Source organism: Thamnophis elegans, chromosome 17 (assembly GCF_009769535.1).
Source record: "Thamnophis elegans isolate rThaEle1 chromosome 17, rThaEle1.pri, whole genome shotgun sequence".
Classification (NCBI taxonomy): Eukaryota; Metazoa; Chordata; class Lepidosauria; order Squamata; family Colubridae; genus Thamnophis; species Thamnophis elegans.
The window spans coordinates 7929874-7950056 of NC_045557.1; the positions used below are offsets into that span (position 1 = coordinate 7929874).

General features: G+C 47.4%; 1 protein-coding gene across 1 annotated transcript; it reads left to right on the top strand.

The window, feature by feature from the left end:
* Positions 1-376: 376 nt before the first annotated feature.
* Positions 377-19383, top strand: CFAP45 (cilia and flagella associated protein 45). The gene is made up of 12 exons (XM_032234152.1): positions 377-435; positions 3096-3227; positions 3889-4025; positions 7124-7268; positions 9005-9175; positions 10585-10763; positions 11503-11632; positions 12477-12623; positions 12874-12987; positions 14112-14305; positions 18671-18895; positions 19190-19383. Exons 1-12 carry the CDS (start codon positions 433-435, stop codon positions 19257-19259), a joined length of 1647 nt encoding a protein of 548 aa, XP_032090043.1. The 5' UTR covers positions 377-432; the 3' UTR covers positions 19260-19383.
* Positions 19384-20183: the final 800 nt, after the last annotated feature.

A 20183-nucleotide genomic window follows, 5' to 3' on the forward strand; every position in this document is an offset into this window, starting at 1 on the left:
TGAAAAACACTCACATCTCGGAAACTCCGCCTCCCAACCAGATGATGCGCCTCTCTCCCATTAGTAGATCTACGCGGACTCGAAATGCCGTTTCGGAGACGGAAATGCCGTTTAAAGGCCCGAATTTCGTCTCGAAGGAGAAACGGCGGGTGTTTTGTTTTTTTAACCCCACTCGAGCGACCACCGTCACCGTCACCGCAGCGCTCGCTCGCTTTTCCCTCCCGGTGCCGTTCGGAGCGGGAATGAGGCCGCGTCCGACACGAGGAAAGCCTGAGGGAAAGGGGAAAAAGGGGGGGGAAAGAAGGAGGTGAAGTACGTCACTTCCGCCGCGCGCCTCGTCGTTGCCATGGCGAGACGTACGGCCGTGAGCGCCGTTGCCATGGCGACCAGTAAACACGCGGAGCCGGGCCGCGGCGTAGGAAGCGGCGGAAGATGGTGAGACCCGCCTGGGCGTTTATTTCCCCCTCTTGGCCCGCAAAACCGCCGGGCTGATCGGCTCATCCGATCAGCCCGGAGTACCTTTCAACCCGTGCCTATCATCCCAGGAGGAGGGATAAAACCCCAAGCCCTCTGCACATGCTCAGAAACCCCCCCGCCCTCAGTACCCAATCTTTGGTTTTTTGTTTTTTTTTAATTATTTTGGGATGAGTTTGTGTTTTTTTTAAAAAAACGAAAACAAACAAACAAACAACAAGGCCTGTCTAAGCCTCAAAAGTTCTGCGTTGGGAAAATTGCCATGGATAGAAATGAATATAGGTTATTTATTAGCAGGGGGCTTTAATTCTTGGATATCTTGGAAATCTGATTTGTCTTTCTTTCTTTGTCTGTCTTTCTCCCTCCCTTTTCCTTCCTTCCTTCCTTCCTTCTTTCTCTCTCTCCCTGCCTCCCTCCCTTCCTTTTCCTTCCTTTCTTTTTTCTTTCTCTCCTTGCCTCCCTCCCTCCCTTTTCTTTCCTCCCTTCCTTCCTTTCTTTCTCTCCCTCCCTCCCTCCCTCCCACACATTTCCTTCCTTCCTTTTTTCTTTCTTTCATTCTCCCTCCCTCCCTTTTCCTTCCTTCCTTTTTTTCTTTCTCTCTCTCTCTCTTTTCCTTCCTTCCCTCCTTCCTTCCTTCTTTATTTCTCTCTCCCTCCCTCCCTTTCCTTCCTTCCTTCCCTCCCTCCTTCCTTCTTTATTTCTCTCTCCCTTTTCCTTCCTTGTTTTCTTTCTTTCTCTCTCTCTCTCTTTTCCTTCCTTCCCTCCTTCCTTCCTTCTTTATTTCTCCCTCCCTCCCTTTCCTTCCTTCCCTCCCTCCTTCCTTCTTTATTTCTCTCTCCCTCTCTCCCTTTTCCTTTCTTGTTTTCTTTCTTTCTTTCTCTCTCCCTGCCTCCCTCCCTCCCTTTTCCTTTCTTTCTCTCTCTCTCCTTGCTCCCTCCCTCCCTTTTCCTTCCCTCCTTTCTTTCTCTCCCTGCCTCCCTCCCACCCTCTTCTTTCCTTCCTTCCTTCCTTCCTTTCTTTCTCTCCCTCCTCCCACCCATTTCCTTCCTTTTTTCTTTCTTTCTCCCTCCCTCCCTTTTCCTTCCTTCTTTCTTTTATCCTTCATTCCTTCCTCCAACTCTGGGTGATTTAAATTTAATTTAGCTTAATTTAATTTAACTTAATTTAATTTAATTTAACTTAATTTAATTTAATAATTTAACTTTGATGTTTTAAATGCTTTGCAGATCTGCTGTGGCTGGAAGCATGCACCACAGGGGTAAAAGCCAGCCAAACACTGGCTAGTTGCCTTCATAAGAAAGATAAAAATGAATGAAGGATAAACCTTGGCTTAATTCTTGCTGGCAGGGCTGATTTGCAAAAAAAGAAAGAAAGAAAGAAAATCCCATTTGGTTGATAAGAGATTTAAAGGTTGCATTCACTCAAACTCCTACCCACAATTCACAGACTTCATAAACCGATAACTTAGGGTGCTGATAAAGTTATCGGCACACTGAGTACCATATTAAAATAAATAAATCTTGAATGGCGCTTAGAAAACCTGTGTAGGGGACAAGATTTCCATCTGCCAGTTGCAAAAGATTACGCTGCTTAGATCCACAGATAACCTACTTCTGCGAATACATTACAACATCTTTGCTTCTTGGGAAGAAGATGATACAAATCAAGGCAATGCCTCTAAAGAATTGGCAGTTATGATTTTCCTGCACTGGGAACAGACCACAAATATTATTAATAACTAGCCGATAACCAGGCGTTGTCCAGGTATTTATTTATAGGGTGAAAATGTCCGGACCAAACGTAATTTCTAATGTTGGATTTTCCCCCTTACCAGAGGGAGTCCCCTTGTGGAGTACTGTGAAGCCGTTAACCATGGCAACTCCACCATGATGTACAGTCCAAGCCATTTTACGGCAGTACAGTAGAAGCCATTTGAAGGCACAACATGCTGTATCTTAACAGAACACACACCCCCGGGGGTGTTAGGAGTGTTTAACCCCCACAGTATTTGCTTCTAGAGAGTAAGTCATCTGTGTACCAAGTTTGGTTGAAATTGCTCGAGGCGTTCCAGAGTTATGCTGGTGTACACACACACACACACACACACAGAGCGATAGATGATAGATAGATAGATAGATAGATAGATAGATAGATAGATAGATAAATAATTAATTAATACTGGGGGAAGAAGTGACTTACAACCAGTACTCACTCTTATGCCCTCTCTTATACAGTCACACACTCAAAATTCAGGCGCTTAGCAACCGACATCTATTTATGACGGTTGCCGCATCCTGGAGATATGTGATCACCATTCAGGATCTTCCCAGCCGGAATGGGAGAAGCCGGAGTTGCTTAACGACTGCGTGGTTCACTTAACAAACTGCACTGAGCCGCTTAACAACCGTACCAAAAAAAATTGGATGTGACTCAATTAATAACCGCCTTGCTGAACAGTGGAAATGCTGGTCTCCAACCGAGGACCTCGCTTGTATATGAGCCATCCTGGCTTTTTAAGAAGACTTGTGAAACTAATGGGGACAGCTCGCCAAGCGCCGGTTTCGTGCGTATTTCGAACACGCACCTTTGTATTCACACCTTTGTTCTTCCTTCCCCCGCAGCCGAGCAGTGTCTGTTCGCTGGGCAGCTCGTCCAACACTTCCTCAGCCAGATCCCGGTCTCATTCTCGCACCCGTTACCGGACCAAGGCTGCGAGTTCAGAAGTCGACGAGAGCCTCTTTGGGGTTTCCAAGGTGAGGGCGAGAGAAGGCTGCTGGGATCTGATTTCTTAGAATAGAAGCTGGAAGGGACCTTGGAGGTCTTCTAGTCCAGCCCCCTGCTCAAGCCGGAGAACCTATACCATAAGTGGCTATCCAATCTCTTGTTAAAAACCTCCAGGGGTGGAGTGCCCACGATTTCTGGTGGCAAGCTCGTCCACTGGTTAATTGGGTGACTTTGGGCCAATCACCAGGAGACCTGGAGTTGTAGTATTGTTTTAAGCATGAAAACCAACTGGGTGACTTTGAGCCAATCACCAGGAGACAGTGAGTTCTAGTACTGCTTTAGGCACGAAAGCTGATTGGGTGACTTTGGGCCAATCACCAGGAGACAGTGAGTTCTAATACTGTTTTAGGCATGAAAACCAGCTGGGTGACTTTGGGCCAACCACCAGGAGACAGTGAGTTCTAGTACTGCTTTAGGCACGAAAACTGGCTGGGTGACTTTGGGTGGGCTAGCCCAGCCCGCACCTCACATGATTGTTGTTGTGGGGAAAATAGCAGGAGGAAGCCACATTGGATATATTCGCTGAAGTTATTTGTAAATGTATTTTAAAAAATATATAATTAAGCACGTTTTTAAAACCCTCCCCGTGAATTTCCGAAACCGTTCTGAGCATCTCTCTCTCCTTTCCAGAATGTGCAGCTCTCTCGTCCCGGCAGCCCCATTGTGGTCCTCCATGATGTGGGTTCAATAAAAGGGAAACCTCTGGGATGGGGCCGCAAACCCGAGACCATCCGGCTTATTACTCGAGACCTCATTCGGGACCTGGTGTAAGTCCACCGGGGGTCTTGGAAAAAACCCCACTTCCAACTCTGGCTTTACTCCTCCTTTTCTACAAGTCTGTGAGAGATTCTCAGACATCCAGGCCGTGGTTGTCTCAAAGGTGCTTTTTTTCAAGAGGTAACTGGACTTCCTTGTTTTTTTTTTCTTTTGAAGATGTTTCGCTTCTCATCCGAGAAGCTTCTTCAGCTCTGGCTGGATGGTGGGGAAGGGAAGGATTGATCCTCCTTGCAGACAGCTGGTCATTTGCATCCTTTTTAGAGGGTCGTTGAGGCCACTTGGAGGTTTATTTGTGTCTTCTTTAAAGACCTTTCGCTTCTCCTCCAAGAAGCTTCTTCTGTTCTGACTGGATGGTGGGGAATGGAAGGATTGATCCTCCTTGCAGACAGCTGGCCATTTGCATCCTTTTAGAGGGTCGTTGAGGCCACTTGGAGGTTTATTTGTGTCTTCTTTAAAGACCTTTCGCTTCTCCTCCAAGAAGCTTCTTCTGCTCTGACTGGATGGTGGGGAAAGGGAAGGATTGATCCTCCTTGCAGACAGCTGGCCATTTGCATCCTTTTAGAGGGTCGTTGAGGCCACTTGGAGGTTTATCTCTGTCCTCAGGGTCACCTGAGTGGTGCAAATGGTTCCTGTAGTCTGCAATTTTTCTCTGGAATTGTACAGCTAAGAGGTTGACGGTGAACCTCTAGAGACTTTTAGCTACACAATTTAAGATGGAGACCCTTTGAATGGTGTTGGGTAGGAATGGATTTCCAGAGGGGAAAAAATTGCAGAACACAGGAACCATTGGCACCACTCTGGTGACCCTGAGGACAGAGATAAACCTCCAAGTGGCCTCAACGACCCTCTAAAAGGATGCAAATGACCAGCTGTCCACAAGGAATATAAATCCTTCCCAGATAAACCTCCAAGAGGCCTCAACAACCCTCTAAAAGGATGCAAATGACCAGCTTCCTGCAAGGAGGATCAATCCTTCCCTTCCTCACCATCCAGTCAGAACTGAAGAAGCTTCTTGGAGGAGAAGCGAAAGGTCTTTAAAGAAGACACAAATAAACCTCCAAGTGGCCTCAACGACCCTCTAAAAGGATGCAAATGACCAGCTGTCTGCAAGGAGGATCAATCCTTCCCTTCCTCACCATCCAGTCAGAACTGAAGAAGCTTCTTTGATGAGAAGCGAAACGTCTTTAAAGAAGACACAAATAAACCTCCAAGTGGCCTCAACGACCCTCTAAAAGGATGCAAATGACCAGCTGTCTGAAGGAGGATCAATCCTTCCCTTCCCCACCATCAGTCAGAGCTGAAGAAGTTTCTTGGATGAGAAGCGAAACGTCTTCACAAGAAAAAACAAGAAAATCCAGTTGCCTCCTGAAAAAAAAAAGCACCTTTTTCTACAGCTCCCTCTAGGAAGCAATCAGGAGGGCATCAACCACCATCGTGCCCCCCCCTCCCCCTGTGGATATTTACTTATCTGTTAACTTTATTTGCCGCCTGTCTCACTGTGGTGCTACCCTAAGCGCCTTGCAATAACGAAACGGAAGAAAATATAACAGACCGGGGAGTTTCACGGCCTCTGGCCACATCCGGCCCTTCGGCTATCCGTGTCTGGCCCGCGTGAAGTCAATTGGCAGTTAGGAAATAAAATGTAAATAAATGTGCCACAGGGGAAGAAGCCAAATGTGTAGCTTGAGGCAAGAGGAAGAGGTATTGCACACCTGCAGCAGAAAACCGGCCAACAGGTGAGGCTCCGGGCTCCCTCCTCCTCCCTCCACACCTGGACACCAGGAGGTGTTCTGACTGAGGCTTCCCGAGAGCATGAAACAAACTCCTTGTTGCCCCAACAAAAAACCCTTTTATTAATTTGCTGTGAATTCTGCTCCTTCACATCCAGCAAAGTCTTTCAAGGGAGGATTTACAGTCACAGACCTCATCTGGCTTGGAGAGCTGCCAGGCCCATCTCTGCAGAACCTGGCCAGGAGTCTCGGAGAGTCACGAACCAATGAAGCGAACTAATTGTCTCTCCTGCAAACTCCACTCCCCTTTCGCCCGTCTTTTATTCCCTCTGGGAGGGGCCACTCATCGTCCACCTGTGGCCTTCCTCCCAAGTCGACCCCTGTTCTTTAGCTCTTCCCTTCGTCTGGCAGTTCTGTGCATGCCCACACTGGGAACAGGCTCCAGATGCTCTTCTGCCTCATTGATGCCTGACTCCGAAGGCAGCTGATAACTGTCAGACGGCCCTGTCCCCCTCTCTGCCTCTGACACAGAGCCCTCCTCCGAGCCTTCCCCAGACTCCAGGACTGGCCCAGGTTCCTCCCCAACCCTCCTCACTGTCCGAATCTGCTGCCAGCTCTGCTGGTGGGCCACAACAGGAGGAGCTTCAGTTCAGCTTATGGGCTCAGCCCTCCACGACAGCCCTAGTTGCTCCTAAGATTCCTTGGGGAAAATTAATCACCCCGATCACCCATATGTCCCATTTTTCAGCAATTTCAAATGTCCTTTTAACAAATGGTCGTAAGTCGAGGACTACCTCCCTTGTTTCTATCTGCTCAATCTAGAGCATCTCCAGGTTGAGAAATGTTGGGGACGGATGTTAAATGAGAAGATCCACCCTGGAGAAAATAGAGGGAGTCCTCGACTTATGACGGTTTGCTTAGTGACCATTCAAAGTTACAACGTTGCTGGGAAAAGTGAGCGACGAACATTGTTTTCACACTTAGGACCATTTACACGCCTCCCCACCGTTATGTGATTTACGTTTGGATGCTTTTCAACTGGCTCACACTTATGACGGTCATAGTGTCACGCGATCTCCTTTTGCAACCTTACAACAAGCAACAAGCGATGGGGAAAACCCGATTCGCTTAACAACCGTGTTGCTAATTGAAGCACTGCAGTGAATCGCTTCACAAACGTGGCAGGAATAGTCATAAAAAGGGGCGGAACTTAACAGATTTCTCACTTAGCAACGTAAATTTCGGGCTCGGTTGTGGTCGTAAGTTGAGGATGACCTGTGTTGGATGGATTTTTGTCCCTGCTGGTTGCAATTCTTGGCTGATTCTGGCTTTCTCCCCACTCCCCTTCCCCTCCCCAGCGTCCCCACTGTGGATCCCTCCGGGGAATCCCTGATCATCAGCCCGGAGGATTTTCAGCGGCTTAAAGAATCCTCTCGAGTCCTGACGAAGGAGGAGCGTGAGAACCAGCAAGCAGCCGTCAGGGCAGAGCGAGAAGCCACCATTGTAAGTCTGTTTTTTTAAAAAAACCTTTAGGGGGTTGGACTAGAAGATCTCTGAGGTGCCCTTCCAACTCTGTTATTCTGCATTTTCTCTATACAATAGAATAGAATCTGGAAGGGACCTTGGAGGTCTTCTAGTCCAGCCCCCTGCCCAGGCAGGAAACTCTACACTGCTTCAGACAAATGGCTATACAGTCTCTTCTTAAAAACCTCCAGTGTTGGAGCATTCACAAGATAGAAGGAGATAGGCCGTTGTTCCTGATTGAGCTTCAAATATGTCCTATCTAAATTAGATGTGTTGTATTGGGTTCTCTTTTCTTTTCTTTACTTCTACATCTGTCTCTCTGTGCCTGCCTGCCTGCCCGCCCACCCACCCGTCTGCCCACCCACCCTATCATCCATCCATCCATCCATCCATCCATCTCTATCATCTATTACCTATCTATTTCTATCCATTTCTCTATCTAAATGTCTATCTATATTTCATCATCTATTAATCTATGTACTTCTTTAACTCTTTATCTCTATCATATCTATATCTCTCTGTCAATCTCATCTATTTATCTCTTAATCTATTTCTATTTATCCATTTCTCTGTCTCTGTCTGTCTGTCTATTTCCTCATCTATCTTTTAATCTCTCTCTTAATCTATCTCTATTTATCTCTCTCTCTCTGTATGTCTCTCTCTCCATCCATCCATCCATCCATCCATCCATCCATCCATCCATCCATCCATCCAGTGACGTGCAGTCAGGGGAGGAAGAGCCTCACCACTGTCGTCATGAAAAGAAAAATGTAAAAGGAAAAAGGCTGAGCTAGTTGCTGCCAGAGTCACAGTGGATGACTCTGCTTAGTGCTTAACTGTTTAAAAAAGCCTCTAAAAAGTGCCGTCTACAGGAGGAGGCGGGAGAACCATGTGCCTCATTTAGTCTGACTTTATGATCACTCGAGCAGAGTTAAGCAAGGGTTAAAAGCCGAAAAATTCCTTATGTAGATGAGGCACGTGGTTCTCTTGCCTCCTCCTGTAGAGGGCGCTTTTTTAGAGGCTTTTTTAAACAGTTAAGCAGAGTCATCCATTGGGGGACTCTGGCAGCAGCTAGCCCAGCCTGACCTCAGCAGCTCTTGCCTTTTTCCTTTTACATTTTTACCTTTTCATGATGGCAGGCAAGAGCAGAGTTGAAATCCTCTGTGATTGTGAAACAGCTGGAAAAGGTATGTAGAGAGGGAGGGAAGGGAATTCAAAATTAATGTGCACCTGTCCCAAGCCCGCCGGCAGAGCCACCAACTGGGCACCACTCTGCAGAGGAGCCAGAGAGAAGGGCCGGGCTTGGGACAGGTGCAGTCGCGGGACGCCTCTATGTCGGACATAGCAGCGGGGCGGCCAAAAGCCGCTTTCTTTCTTTTTGCCTCACCAGCCATAAACCTCACCGCACGTCACTGCATCCATCCCTCTCAAAGCCCTTCGTTTGAGTGAGTTTTTATTTTTATTTTCCCAGTCTTTTTTTTTTTCCCCTGCACCCATTTCGGTGCATCTTTTAACACCTCTTATCTGACTTCATTGTCGATCCTATCTATTGCGATGCTGGCTAGAAGCATTTCCATGGAACAGGGCAGGTCTTTCCACCCGAAAGGAAGCCGGAGGCGTTTTTCCTAGTTCCAGGCTGAGTCGAAACCGAGTCGAGGGGGGGGAGGGGAACGCACCCAAACGGCTTCCTCGTTTTCTCACCCCCACCCTCCCAGGTGGCTGCGAACGAGCGCAAGAAATCCATGAAGCTCAAGGAGATCCTACGGAAGAAAAACGAGAAGCTCAACGACCTGGAAGAGGAAGCCAAGGAGCGGGCCCAGTACCTCTTGGAACGAGCAAATAACCTCCGGATGGAGCAGGAGGACGAGGTCAAAACCCTCGCCGAGGTGGGCTGAAGGAGCTAAAAACGTTACGTCAGGGTTCCAAGTAACACATTCCCCCCTCTCCCAATGAAAGAAGATTGAGTTTCCTCAAAGTTCCATTTTATTAGAGATGTCCACATTGGCACATCTGGGAAAACCCGAATCTGACAGCTTCCAGGTTTTCCTCACTCAAAAGAAACTTCAAGTCCCTGCCCGGCACCCACATGTCCATCTCATGGCCCAACCAGGCACCATCCAAAACTGGAGATGCCTCCCAGTCACACCACTCAAGGTGCAGGGCAAGACGTCCTTGACTCTCTGAGAAAGGAATGTTATTTTGGCTGTGTATCACCCATACGCCGTGTAATTCTCCCTCCCGTTTCCCCACAGCATTGAACGTGGCAGGCCTGGAAGCCCAAAGGGTAAAAGATGGCTTCGAGGCACTACCGTAGTATCTCCACAGTGCTGTACAGTTGAAGCCATTTTGCAACAGTACAGTAGAAGCCATTTTAAGGCACAGTAGGCTGTATCTTAATAGAGTTCACACCCTGAGAGGATATATATATATATATATATCACAACCCCTGGTATGTCACAACCCCTGGTATGCCCAAATATGGGAGGAAGCTCACTGCTTTCATTCTCTGTCCATCGGCTCGTCATAAGAGACCATCCAGACAGAAACCCAATGTTTTTATTGTTGCCTTTGTTACATTTGTGTTGTATTTGTGCTGATAAATAAATAAAGGGAGACTAGTATAGATCTATTTCAAGCTATTTAGCTCTCATCAGCTAGCCATACCCTTACTGGGATTGGAACCTGTGCTGTATTGCATCTTAGGCAGATGTGTTAACCATTAAGCCACAGAGTTCCTCTCCTTATCAGCTGAGCCAGGGAGAAAGGTATATATTTAAAGTCACAACCCCTGGTATGCCCAAATATGGGAGGAAGTTCACTATTGGGTTTCTGTCTGGATGGTCTCTTATGACGAGCCGATGGACAGAGAATGGAAGCAGTGAACTTCCTCCCATATTTGGGCATACCAGGGGTTGTGACTTATGACCAAAATAGAGTCCAAAACCTCTGTCGTTAAGCGAGACGTTTGTAAATGTGAGTTTTGCCCCATTTTGACACCTTCCTTGCCTCAGTTGTTAAGCGAATCACTGCGGTTGTTTAGTAGCACGGCTGTTCAATGCATCTGGCTTCCCCATTGTCAGAAAACCCGCGGAAGGAGATCACACTGCAACCGTCATCAGTACATGCCAGTTGCCCAGCCTTTGACTCTTGATCACCTGACACACACCCCTCCCCCCGAGGAGAGGCTGCAACGGTCGTAACTGGGAGAAACGGTCCTTTTCCCCAGTGCCGTTGTAACTCCAAGCGCTCCCTAAGCAAACGGCTGTAAGTCGAGGGCTACCGTTCTCTCCGCCAGATTATCCTAGAAGCCAAGTGCCACGCCATCCGGGACGCTCAGATCCTGGAGAAGAAGCAGATCGAGAAAGAGCTGAGCGGGGAGGAGAAGAGAGTGGCCCACCTGATGGAGGCCGAGAGGCAGAAGGCCAATCAGATGCAGGACGAGCTGGAACGGAAGCGGAAAGAGGAAATGTACAGGTGAAGGAGCTGGCCGTGGTCTGCTCTCTAGCAGACAAGAAGGAAGGAAGGAAGGAAGGAAGGAAGGAAGGAAGGAAGGAAGGATGGAAGGGCAATAGCCCTTAGATTAATATAAAGCTTCACCATGCTTTTACAACCCTCTCTAAGCGGTTTAGAGAGTCAGCCTCTTGCCCCCAACAATCTGGGTCCTTGTTTTACTGACTTCGGAAGGCTGAGTCAACCCTGAGCTGGTCAGGATTGAACTCCTGGCAGTGGGCAGAGTTAGCCTCCAATGCTGCATTCTAACAGGAAGGGAGGAAGGAAGGAAGGAAGGAAGGAAGGAAGGAAGGAAGGGCAATAGCACTTATATACCACTTCATAGTGCTTTTACAGCCCTCTCTAAGCGGTTTAGAGAGTCAGCCTCTCTTGCCCCCAACAATCTGGGTCCTCGTTTTACTGACCTCGGAAGGCTGAGTCAGGATTGAACTCCTGGCAGTGGGCAGAGTTAGCCTCCAATGCTGCATTCTAACAGGAAGGAAGGAAGGAAGGGAAGGAAGGAAGGAATGAATTTTGGGAGTTGAAATCCACCCATCTTGAAGCATGGTGGCTGGGGAAATCTGGGAGTTGGCAAGCAGCTTCTCTAAAGCCTCCTTCACTCACACTCTCTCTCTCTCTCTCCCTCTCTCTCTCTCTCTCTCTCTCTCTCTCTCTCTCTCTCTCTCTTCTCTCTCTTCTCTCTCTTCTCTCTTCTCTTTTCTAGGGGGAGGCGCCACCTCATCGAACAGATCGAGAAAAATGAGGAACTGCGAGCGATGAAGGCTGAGCAACGTGACCAAGAAGCCCAGGACATGCTGGAGTATCTGGAACGGCTGCAGTTTGAAGACGAGAGGGTGAGTCCCAGAAGCAGATGGGCAGGGGGATGAGTTCTAGTCCCGCTATGAAAACCAGCTGGGTCACTTTTTGGGCCAATCACCAGGAGTCGGTGAGTTCTATTCCCGCCTTAAGCGTGAAAACCAGTTGGGTGATTGTGGGCCAATCACCAGGAGACGGGGAGTTCTAGTACTGCTTTAGGCATGTAAGCCGGCTGGGTGACTTTGGACCAATCGCCTGGAGATTGGGAGTTCTAGTATTGTTTGAGGCATGAAAACCAGCTGAGTGATGTTGAGCTAATCACTAGGAGATGGTGAGTTCTAGTCCCACTTTAGGCATGAGCGCCTAACAGGTAAAGGACCTGTCATGAGTTCTTCCTTCCTTCCTTCTCTTCCTTCTTTCCCTTTCCTCACTCCTTTCTTTCTCTCTCTCTCTATTCCTTCCTTCTCTTCCTTTTTCTTCTTCCTTCCTTCTTTCTCTTTCTTTCTTTTCATCCTTCCTTCTTTCCCTTCTTTCTTTCTCTCCCTCTTTTCTCTTCCTTCCTTCTTTTTCCTTCTTTCTCTCTCTTCCTTCTTTCTCTTTTTCCTTCCTTCTCTTCCTTCTTTCCTTTTCTTCACTCCTTTCTTTCCCTCTCTCTCTCTCTATTCCTTCCTTCTCTTCCTTTTTCTTTCTTCTTCCTTCTTTCTCTTCTTTCTTTCTCTCCCTTTTTTCTCTTCCTTCTTTTTCCTTCTTTCTCTCTCTTCCTTCTTTCTCTTTTTCCTTCCTTCCTTCCTTCTCTCTCTTTATTTCTCCTTTCTTTTCATTATCCCTTCTTTCCCTTCTATCTCTCTCTCTCTCTCTCTCTCTCTTTCGAGTCTTGCCTAGGAAATGGAACGCCGCAGATTGGAGCGCTTGACGATCCAGGCTGACATCCGGAACATCAACGACGAAAACCAGAGGCGCAAAGAGGAGAAGCTTTACCAGGAGAAGATGTCCGACATGCGGGTGTTGGAGTACCAGAGGCAGAAAATGGTACGGTGTGGGACGCAGAAAGCCGAGGGGCTAAAAAGGGGCCTCATTGTGAGGAAAGCTCCATGGGGCCTTTTCTGGAGTGGCAGAATTCCCTTCCCACAAAGCGCGACGGTTGGTCCTTCCCCCTCCCCCCCCCCGCCGAAGGTTCCGAGGTGGGGGAAAAAAATATCGCGCAGTTTTCTTCCGCTCGAGCAGCGGGTTGGACTAGAAGACCTCCAAGTCTGTGGTTCGTTTTCTTCCTGAAACGCAGGCACGGGAAGCCGAATTTGAGGCCGAGCAGGAGAAGATCCGTAAGGAGAAGGAAATGGAGACGGCGCGTCTGCGCGCTCTACAAGAAAAAGCCCAGGATCACCAAGCAGAACAGGTGCGGCCTGGTTATTGGGGGGGGGGTCTTCTGCCTCAATTGCCCACCCACCCACCCAAAAGGGGGCCATGAAACCTTGTGGGCCAGTCAGACCTGCTCCATGGCTCCAAAGAATGTCTCTGAAGGCACTTGACATATAACCCAGTTTTCGTTCAATAATTTATTAAAATACAATCATTTTGGCCAGAGAGTGGCTAAATAAATAAATAGAGGCAATTTAGTGATTGGTTTGAAGTTACGACAGTCCTCAAAAAAAGGGACTTACGGGCGTTGGTCACACTTACGACTCCACAGCCACGCGATCCAAATTCAGCCGCTTGGCCGCCGACCCATATTTATGACGGTTGCAGCATCCCAGGGGTTACGTCATTCCCCCTTTTGTGACTGTCTAACCCAGTGGTCTCCAACCTTGGCAACTTTAAGACCTGTGGACTTCAACTCCCAGAGTTCCTCAGCCAGCAAAGCTGGCTGAGGAACTCTGGGAGTTGAAGTCCACAAGTCTTAAAGTTGCCAAGGTTGGAGACCACTGGCCTAACCCAGCAAAGTCAATGGGGAAGCCAGGCCCACTTAACTACCCTTTTTAATAACATGGATGAGGCCACACATGGAAAATACGGCATCCAATTTTGGTCCCCGCATTATAATAAAGATGTGGAGACTCTGGAAAGAGTGCAGAGAAGAGCAACAAAGATGATTAGGGGACTGGAGGCTAAAACATATGAAGAACGGTTGCAGGAACTGGGTATGTCTAGTTTAATGAAAAGAAGGACTAGGGGAGACATGATAGCAGTCTTCCAATATCTCAGGGGCTCAAAGAAGAGGGAGTCAAGCTATTCTCCAAAGCACCTGAGGGCAGAACAAGAAGCAATGGGTGGAAACTAATCAAGGAGAGAAGCAACTTAGAACTGAGGAGAAATTTCCTGACAGTTAGAACAATTAATCAGTGGAACAGAAGTTGCCTCCAGAAGTTGTGAATGCTCCAACACTGGAAGTCTTTAAGAAGATGCTGGATAACCATTTGTCTAAAGTGGTGTAGGAGTTTCCTGCCTAGGCAGGGTGATGGACTAGAAGACCTCCAAGGTCCCTTCCAACTCTTGTCTTTCTGCTATTCTCTGCCCCTCCAGCACGCCCTGAGGGCCAAGCGCAACCAGGAGGCCAATGAGCGCGAATGGCGGCGGAAGGAGAAGGACGCCGTACAGAAGAAGCTGCAGACGGAGGCCATGTTGAAACAGAGTCGGCTGGAGCAGGTGGCGCAGAAGGAGCACAACTTGGCCATCCAGGTGCAGCGCGACCGCGCTGAGTTCGAAAGGATCGTCAGGTGGGGTCGCCTTCCTGTAAATTTTCCCCCATTGGTCCTGGTGGGAATAAACCCTGAGGAGGGGGAGAAGGATCGGCCTAGCGTTCTCAACCTCCGTAACGTTAAAAAGTGTGGACTTCAACTCCCAGAATTCCCCCAGGCAGCCATGTTAGCTGGGGAATTCTGAGAGTTGAAATCCACACACCTTAAAGCTGTTAAGGTTGAGAAACAGGATACTGGACACATTTTAAGAAGGGTGGACTTCAACTCAATTCGCAATTTAATGAGCTTATATGCCGCCCAATCCCAGAGGACTCCAGGCGGCTTACAAATACGAAATAAAATAAAATAACACATAGGGGAAAGAAACATGCAAAGTTTAAAAAACACACAACATACATTTGGCTTAGCTGCGGGTTGGACCTGATTTAAAAATCAGCAACCCCAGTAGCAGTTAGACTTATATACCGCTTCATAGGGGTTTCAGCCCTCTCTAAGCGGTTTACAGAGTCAGCATATTGCTCCCAACAATCCGGGTCCTCATTTTACCCACCTCGGAAGGATGGAAGGCTGAGTCAACCCTGAGCCGGTGAGATTTGAACAGCCGAACTGCTGAACTGCAGTCAGCTGAAGTAGCCTGCAGTGCTGCATTTAACCACTGCGCCACTTCGGCTCAATGTTGAAACAGCCAGGTTTTGGTGGCTCTTTGGAAGGCCACGAGAGTGGGAAGGGTCCGGATCTCTGCTGGTAGCTCGTTCCACAGAGCTGGAGCAGCTACGGAAAAGGCTCTCCCCCGAGTGGTCGCCAGCCGGCATTGTCCGGTCGACGGCACCCGGAGGAGGCCTAGCCTGTGAGTTCTTATCGGACGTTGGGAGGTGTGTAGCAGGAGGCGGTCTCTCATATATCCAGGTCCAATGCCATGTCGGGCTTTAAAGGTAATCACCAGCACTTTGTAGCGCGTCTGGAGACCAATAGGGAGCCAGTGCAGCTCGCGGAGGATAGGTGTAACATGGGTGTACCGAGGTACACTGATATCGCTCGCGCGGCTGCATTCTGGACCAACTGTAGTTTCCGAACACTCTCACGCGCTTGGCTGGGGAATTCTGGGAGTTGAAGTCCGCACACCTTAAAATTTTGATAAACGCCAACCTAGGCAGAGGACAAACGGGAATTTGGCATCCATCTTCCTCTGCCCTAAAGCAAACTTAACTGCTCAAGGTACGGAAGCCCAGCAGAACCGTCCTTTTTATTTTTTTTAAGAGCCGAAGATATGAATTTATATGCTCTTTAATTTGGGGCTAAATCCAATGAGCTGCAGTTCTCCTTTCCCGGAACAAAATTTACCCTATGCCAGGGACGGTGACACCTTTTTGGCACAGAGTGCCCGAAGTGGAATGCACATGCATGCCAGAGGGCCAGAAACCTGCCTGTTTTTTTGGCTGGTTTTGGATGTTGTCAGGCTGGTTTTTTGGGCCGTTTTTGTGTCAAAAAGGAAAAAAAAAAACCAAAATAGCCTGAAAACAGCCCGAAAAACAGCCCGAAAATGGCCCGGAAAATGGCCTGAAAAGTCTAAAAACAACCGGAAAATGGCATGAAAAACAGCTTGAAAATGGCTCCAAAAGCAGCCAGAAAATGGCCCAAAAATGGACTGAAAATGGCACAAAAACAGCCCGAAAAACAGCCTAAAAATGGCCTGAAAACTGCCCCCAAACAGCCTGAAAATGACCCCAAAATAGCCTGAAAAACAGCCTAAAAACGGCCTGAAAACTGCCCCAAAACAGCCTGAAAATGACCCCAAAATAGCCTGAAAAACAGCCTAAAAACGGCCTGAAAACTGCCCAAAAACAGCCTTTAAATGACCCCAAAATAGCCTGAAAAACAGCCTAAAAATGGCCTGAAAACTGCCCAAAAAACAGCCTGAAAATGACCCCAAAATAGCCTGAAAAACAGCCTAAAACAGCCTGAAAACTGCCAAAAACAGCCTGAAAATGACCCCAAAATAGCCTGAAAAACAGCCTAAAAATGGCCTGAAAACTGCCCAAAAACAGCCTTTAAATGACCCCAAAATAGCCTGAAAAACAGCCTAAAAATGGCCTGAAAACTGCCCAAAAACAGCCTGAAAATGACCCCAAAATAGCCTGAAAAACAGCCTAAAAACAGCCTGAAAACTGCCCAAAAACAGCCTGAAAATGACCCCAAAATAGCCTGAAAAACAGCCTAAAAATGGCCTGAAAACTGCCCAAAAACAGCCTTTAAATGACCCCAAAATAGCCTGAAAAACAGCCTAAAAATGGCCTGAAAACTGCCCAAAAACAGCCTGAAAATGACCCCAAAATAGCCTGAAAAACAGCCTAAAAACAGCCTGAAAACTGCCCAAAACAGCCTGAAAATGACCCCAAAATAGCCTGAAAAACAGCCTAAAACGGCCTGAAAACTGCCCAAAACAGCCTTTAAATGACCCCAAAATAGCCTGAAAAACAGCCTAAAAATGGCCTGAAAACTGCCCAAAAACAGCCTGAAAATGACCCCAAAATAGCCTGAAAAACAGCCTAAAAACAGCCTGAAAACTGCCCAAAACAGCCTGAAAATGACCCCAAAATAGCCTGAAAAACAGCCTAAAAATGGCCTGAAAACTGCCCCAAAACAGCCTGAAAATGACCCCAAAATAGCCTGAAAAACAGCCTAAAAATGGCCTGAAAACTGCCCCAAAACAGCCTGAAAATGACCCCAAAATAGCCTGAAAAACAGCCTAAAAACGGCCTGAAAACTGCCCAAAAAACAGCCTGAAAAAGGCCCCCAAATGGTCTGAAAAACAGCGTGAAAATGGCCTGAAAAACAGCCTTAAAATAGCCCCAAAACCAGCCTGAAAACAGCCAAAAAACAGCCTGAAAATGACCTCCCAAAAGCCTGAAAACAGCCCAAAAAAACAGCCTGAAAACGGGCCCAAAAATGGCCCCCAAATAGCCTGAGAATAGCCCCAAAGGCAGCCAGAAAATGACCCCAAAATGGACTGAAAATGGCACGAAAACAGCCTGAACAACAACCTTAAAATGGCCCCCAAATGGCCTGAAAAACAGCCTAAAAGCAGCCTGAAAACTACCAAAAAACCAGACTGAAAATGGGCCCCAAAACAGCCTGAAAAACAGTGTGAAAACGGCCTGAAAACAGCCTGAAAAACAGTCTTAAAATGTCCCCCCAAAAAAGCCTGAAAACGGCCCCAAAAACGACCTGTTTTTTGGCCGTTTTCAAGCGCCTGTGAAGACCAGCTGGCTGGCGCACATGCGCATGCCAGAAACCAGAGGAGCAACCAGTGACGATGCCCGAGCTGATAGAGAAGGCTCTGTGTGTCACCTCTGGTACATCTGGCCATGGGTTCTCCATCACAGCCCTATGCAAATGTTTGGTTCCACCCATTGGAATCACTCGGGAAGAGGGCGAATTATAGTTATCACACATCGGTTTCGGATTGGGAGGGGGGGGGATTCACTTAAAAACGATCGTCAAACCAGGTAGACTGGCAAGAGTCATCGGATGACAAGGTGTCTAATCAACGGGGTTGAATAAGATTGACGTTTTGCCTCATAACGAGGACGACACAGTTGTGAAAGGAAGCTCATAGATCCTTCCAGGGCGTTGAGTTCAACCCGCCAGGGCGGGGGGGGGGGAGAGATAGGGAAGATCTCCCTGTACAAGAAATTTGGAGTTTTCATCCTCAGAGACGAAGCGCTGTACGTCTTCTGAAGCTGTGAGGACGGCTGAACCACATCCCGTTTGTCCAGAAGGGTTTATCCCGTTCGAGCTCGGGGCTGGACTAGAAGACCTCCGAGGTCCCTCTCTGTTATTCTGCTGCTCCTTTAAGTTGGCTTCTAAAGTGTGCTGGGTGCACATCCATCCGCCAAGGATATGCTCTGTCTGTCTCCCCCCCCCCCCAAAAAAAAACCACTTGAGTTTAATGACGCCTGAAAGTTACAACGGCACTGGAAAAAGTGACGATATGACCATTTTTCGCCCTTAACGACCGTAGGCAGCCTCCCTGTGGTCACATGATCAAAATTCAGATACTTGACTCGCGACGGTTGCAACGTCCCGGGGTCATATGATTGCCTTTTGCGACCGACGGACAAGCCAAGTCAGTGGGGAAGCCAGATTGATTTAACAGCCGTGTGACTAACTTCCCCACCGCAGTGATTCACTTAACAGCCGTGGGCAGAAAGGTTGTAAAATGGGACAAAACCCTCTCCACTTGCTTAGTAGCAGTCACTCTGAGGTCCCTTATGGCCGTACGTTGAGGATCTCCCCTGGGGAGACCATCTCTAAAAGTCCTCGCTTGCTGCCAGGCTGACCTCCAGTCCCCGCCGCCTTCTCTCCCCCCTTTCCCCCCACCAGGATCCAGCGGGAGCAGATCGAGAAGGAGCGAAAGGAACACGAGCGCCGGTTGGCCCTCCAGATGACGCACGCGGATGAGCTCCGGCGCCAGGTGCGGGAACACCAGCAGCAGCAGGTCCAGGAGCGCATCGCCATCTTTGAAGAGGGCAAGCGCCTCAAGGAGGAAGCCCGCCGGCGCAGCGATCGCCTGAACGAGATCAAGAGGAGGAAGTTGGACGAGCTGCGGTAAGCGGCCGACTCCCGGAGTCCATGGGAAAGTTCAGGTTTAAACACAGTGGGAAGGGGCCTTGTAGGTCATCTAGTCCAACCCCCTGCCCAGGCAGACCCTGGCCAATTGGTGGCTGCTACTTAACAATGGCGTCTCTCTGGTATGTGGACTTTTTATTGGGTCCATTTCGACAGTCACTAAGCGGCCAGCCTTAAGTCGAGGGCTGCCTGCATGTTGTCCCTCCATGAGGACTAGGCCCTTGTTTCAACCATTGGTGAAATTTTCCCGTGTTCTTTTCTCTCTGTCTGCAGGGCTGCCGGGCTCCCTGAGAAATACTGTGTGCAGGTGGAACGCAAAGCTTTCGTTCAGTCCGTCCACTGAGCCGCAGGGGTGTTTTTTAACTAGTTAAACTCTCAATGTGTAGCCTAGATTTTTATTTTCTTATCCTTACTTGAATAGATCTATTTCTGGATGGATCGGTGTGGAATTCATTCTTTCCTTCTTCCCAAAAGTTTAAGATACACAGAAATGCCAAGTGGTTTTTTTTTTAAATTTATTCCTTATTTTTTTTTTATTTTATCTTATTTTATTCATTTTAGTTTATCTTATTATTTTATTTATTTATTTTATTTATTTTATTTATTTTATTTATTTTATTTATTTTATTTATATTTATTTTATTTATATTTATTTTATTTATATTTATTTTATTTATTTTATTTATTTTTATTTTATTCATTTTATTCATTTTATTTATTTTATTCATTTTATTTATTTTATTCATTTTATTCATTTATTTTATTCATTTTAGTATTTTAGTATTTTATTTTAGCTTTTTATTTTTTATTTCAGTACTTTATTTATTTTAGTATTTTTTATTTTACTATTATTTTAATATCTTATTATATTTTATATTTTTTAATATCCCAATTTGTATTAACTTTACAAATAACTCAAGGCGGCAAACATATCAAATACTCCGTACTACTTCTATTTTTCCCAAAACAGCAACTATATGGATTACACTCAGAGAGTATGGCTGGACTAAAGTCACCCAGCCAGGTTTCGTGCCTAAGCCGGGACTAGAACTCACCGTCTCCTGGTGACTGGCCCAAAGTCACCCAGCTGGCTTTCATGCCTAAAACGGGACTAGAACTCACCGTTTTGTTCTGACCCAGGCTTCCGAAGAGCATGAAGCAAACTCTTTGTCCTGACAAAAAAACCCTTTTATTAATTTAACTGTGAATTCACCTCAGCAAAGTGTTTCAAAGGAGGATTTACGGTCACAGACCTTCTCTGGCTTGG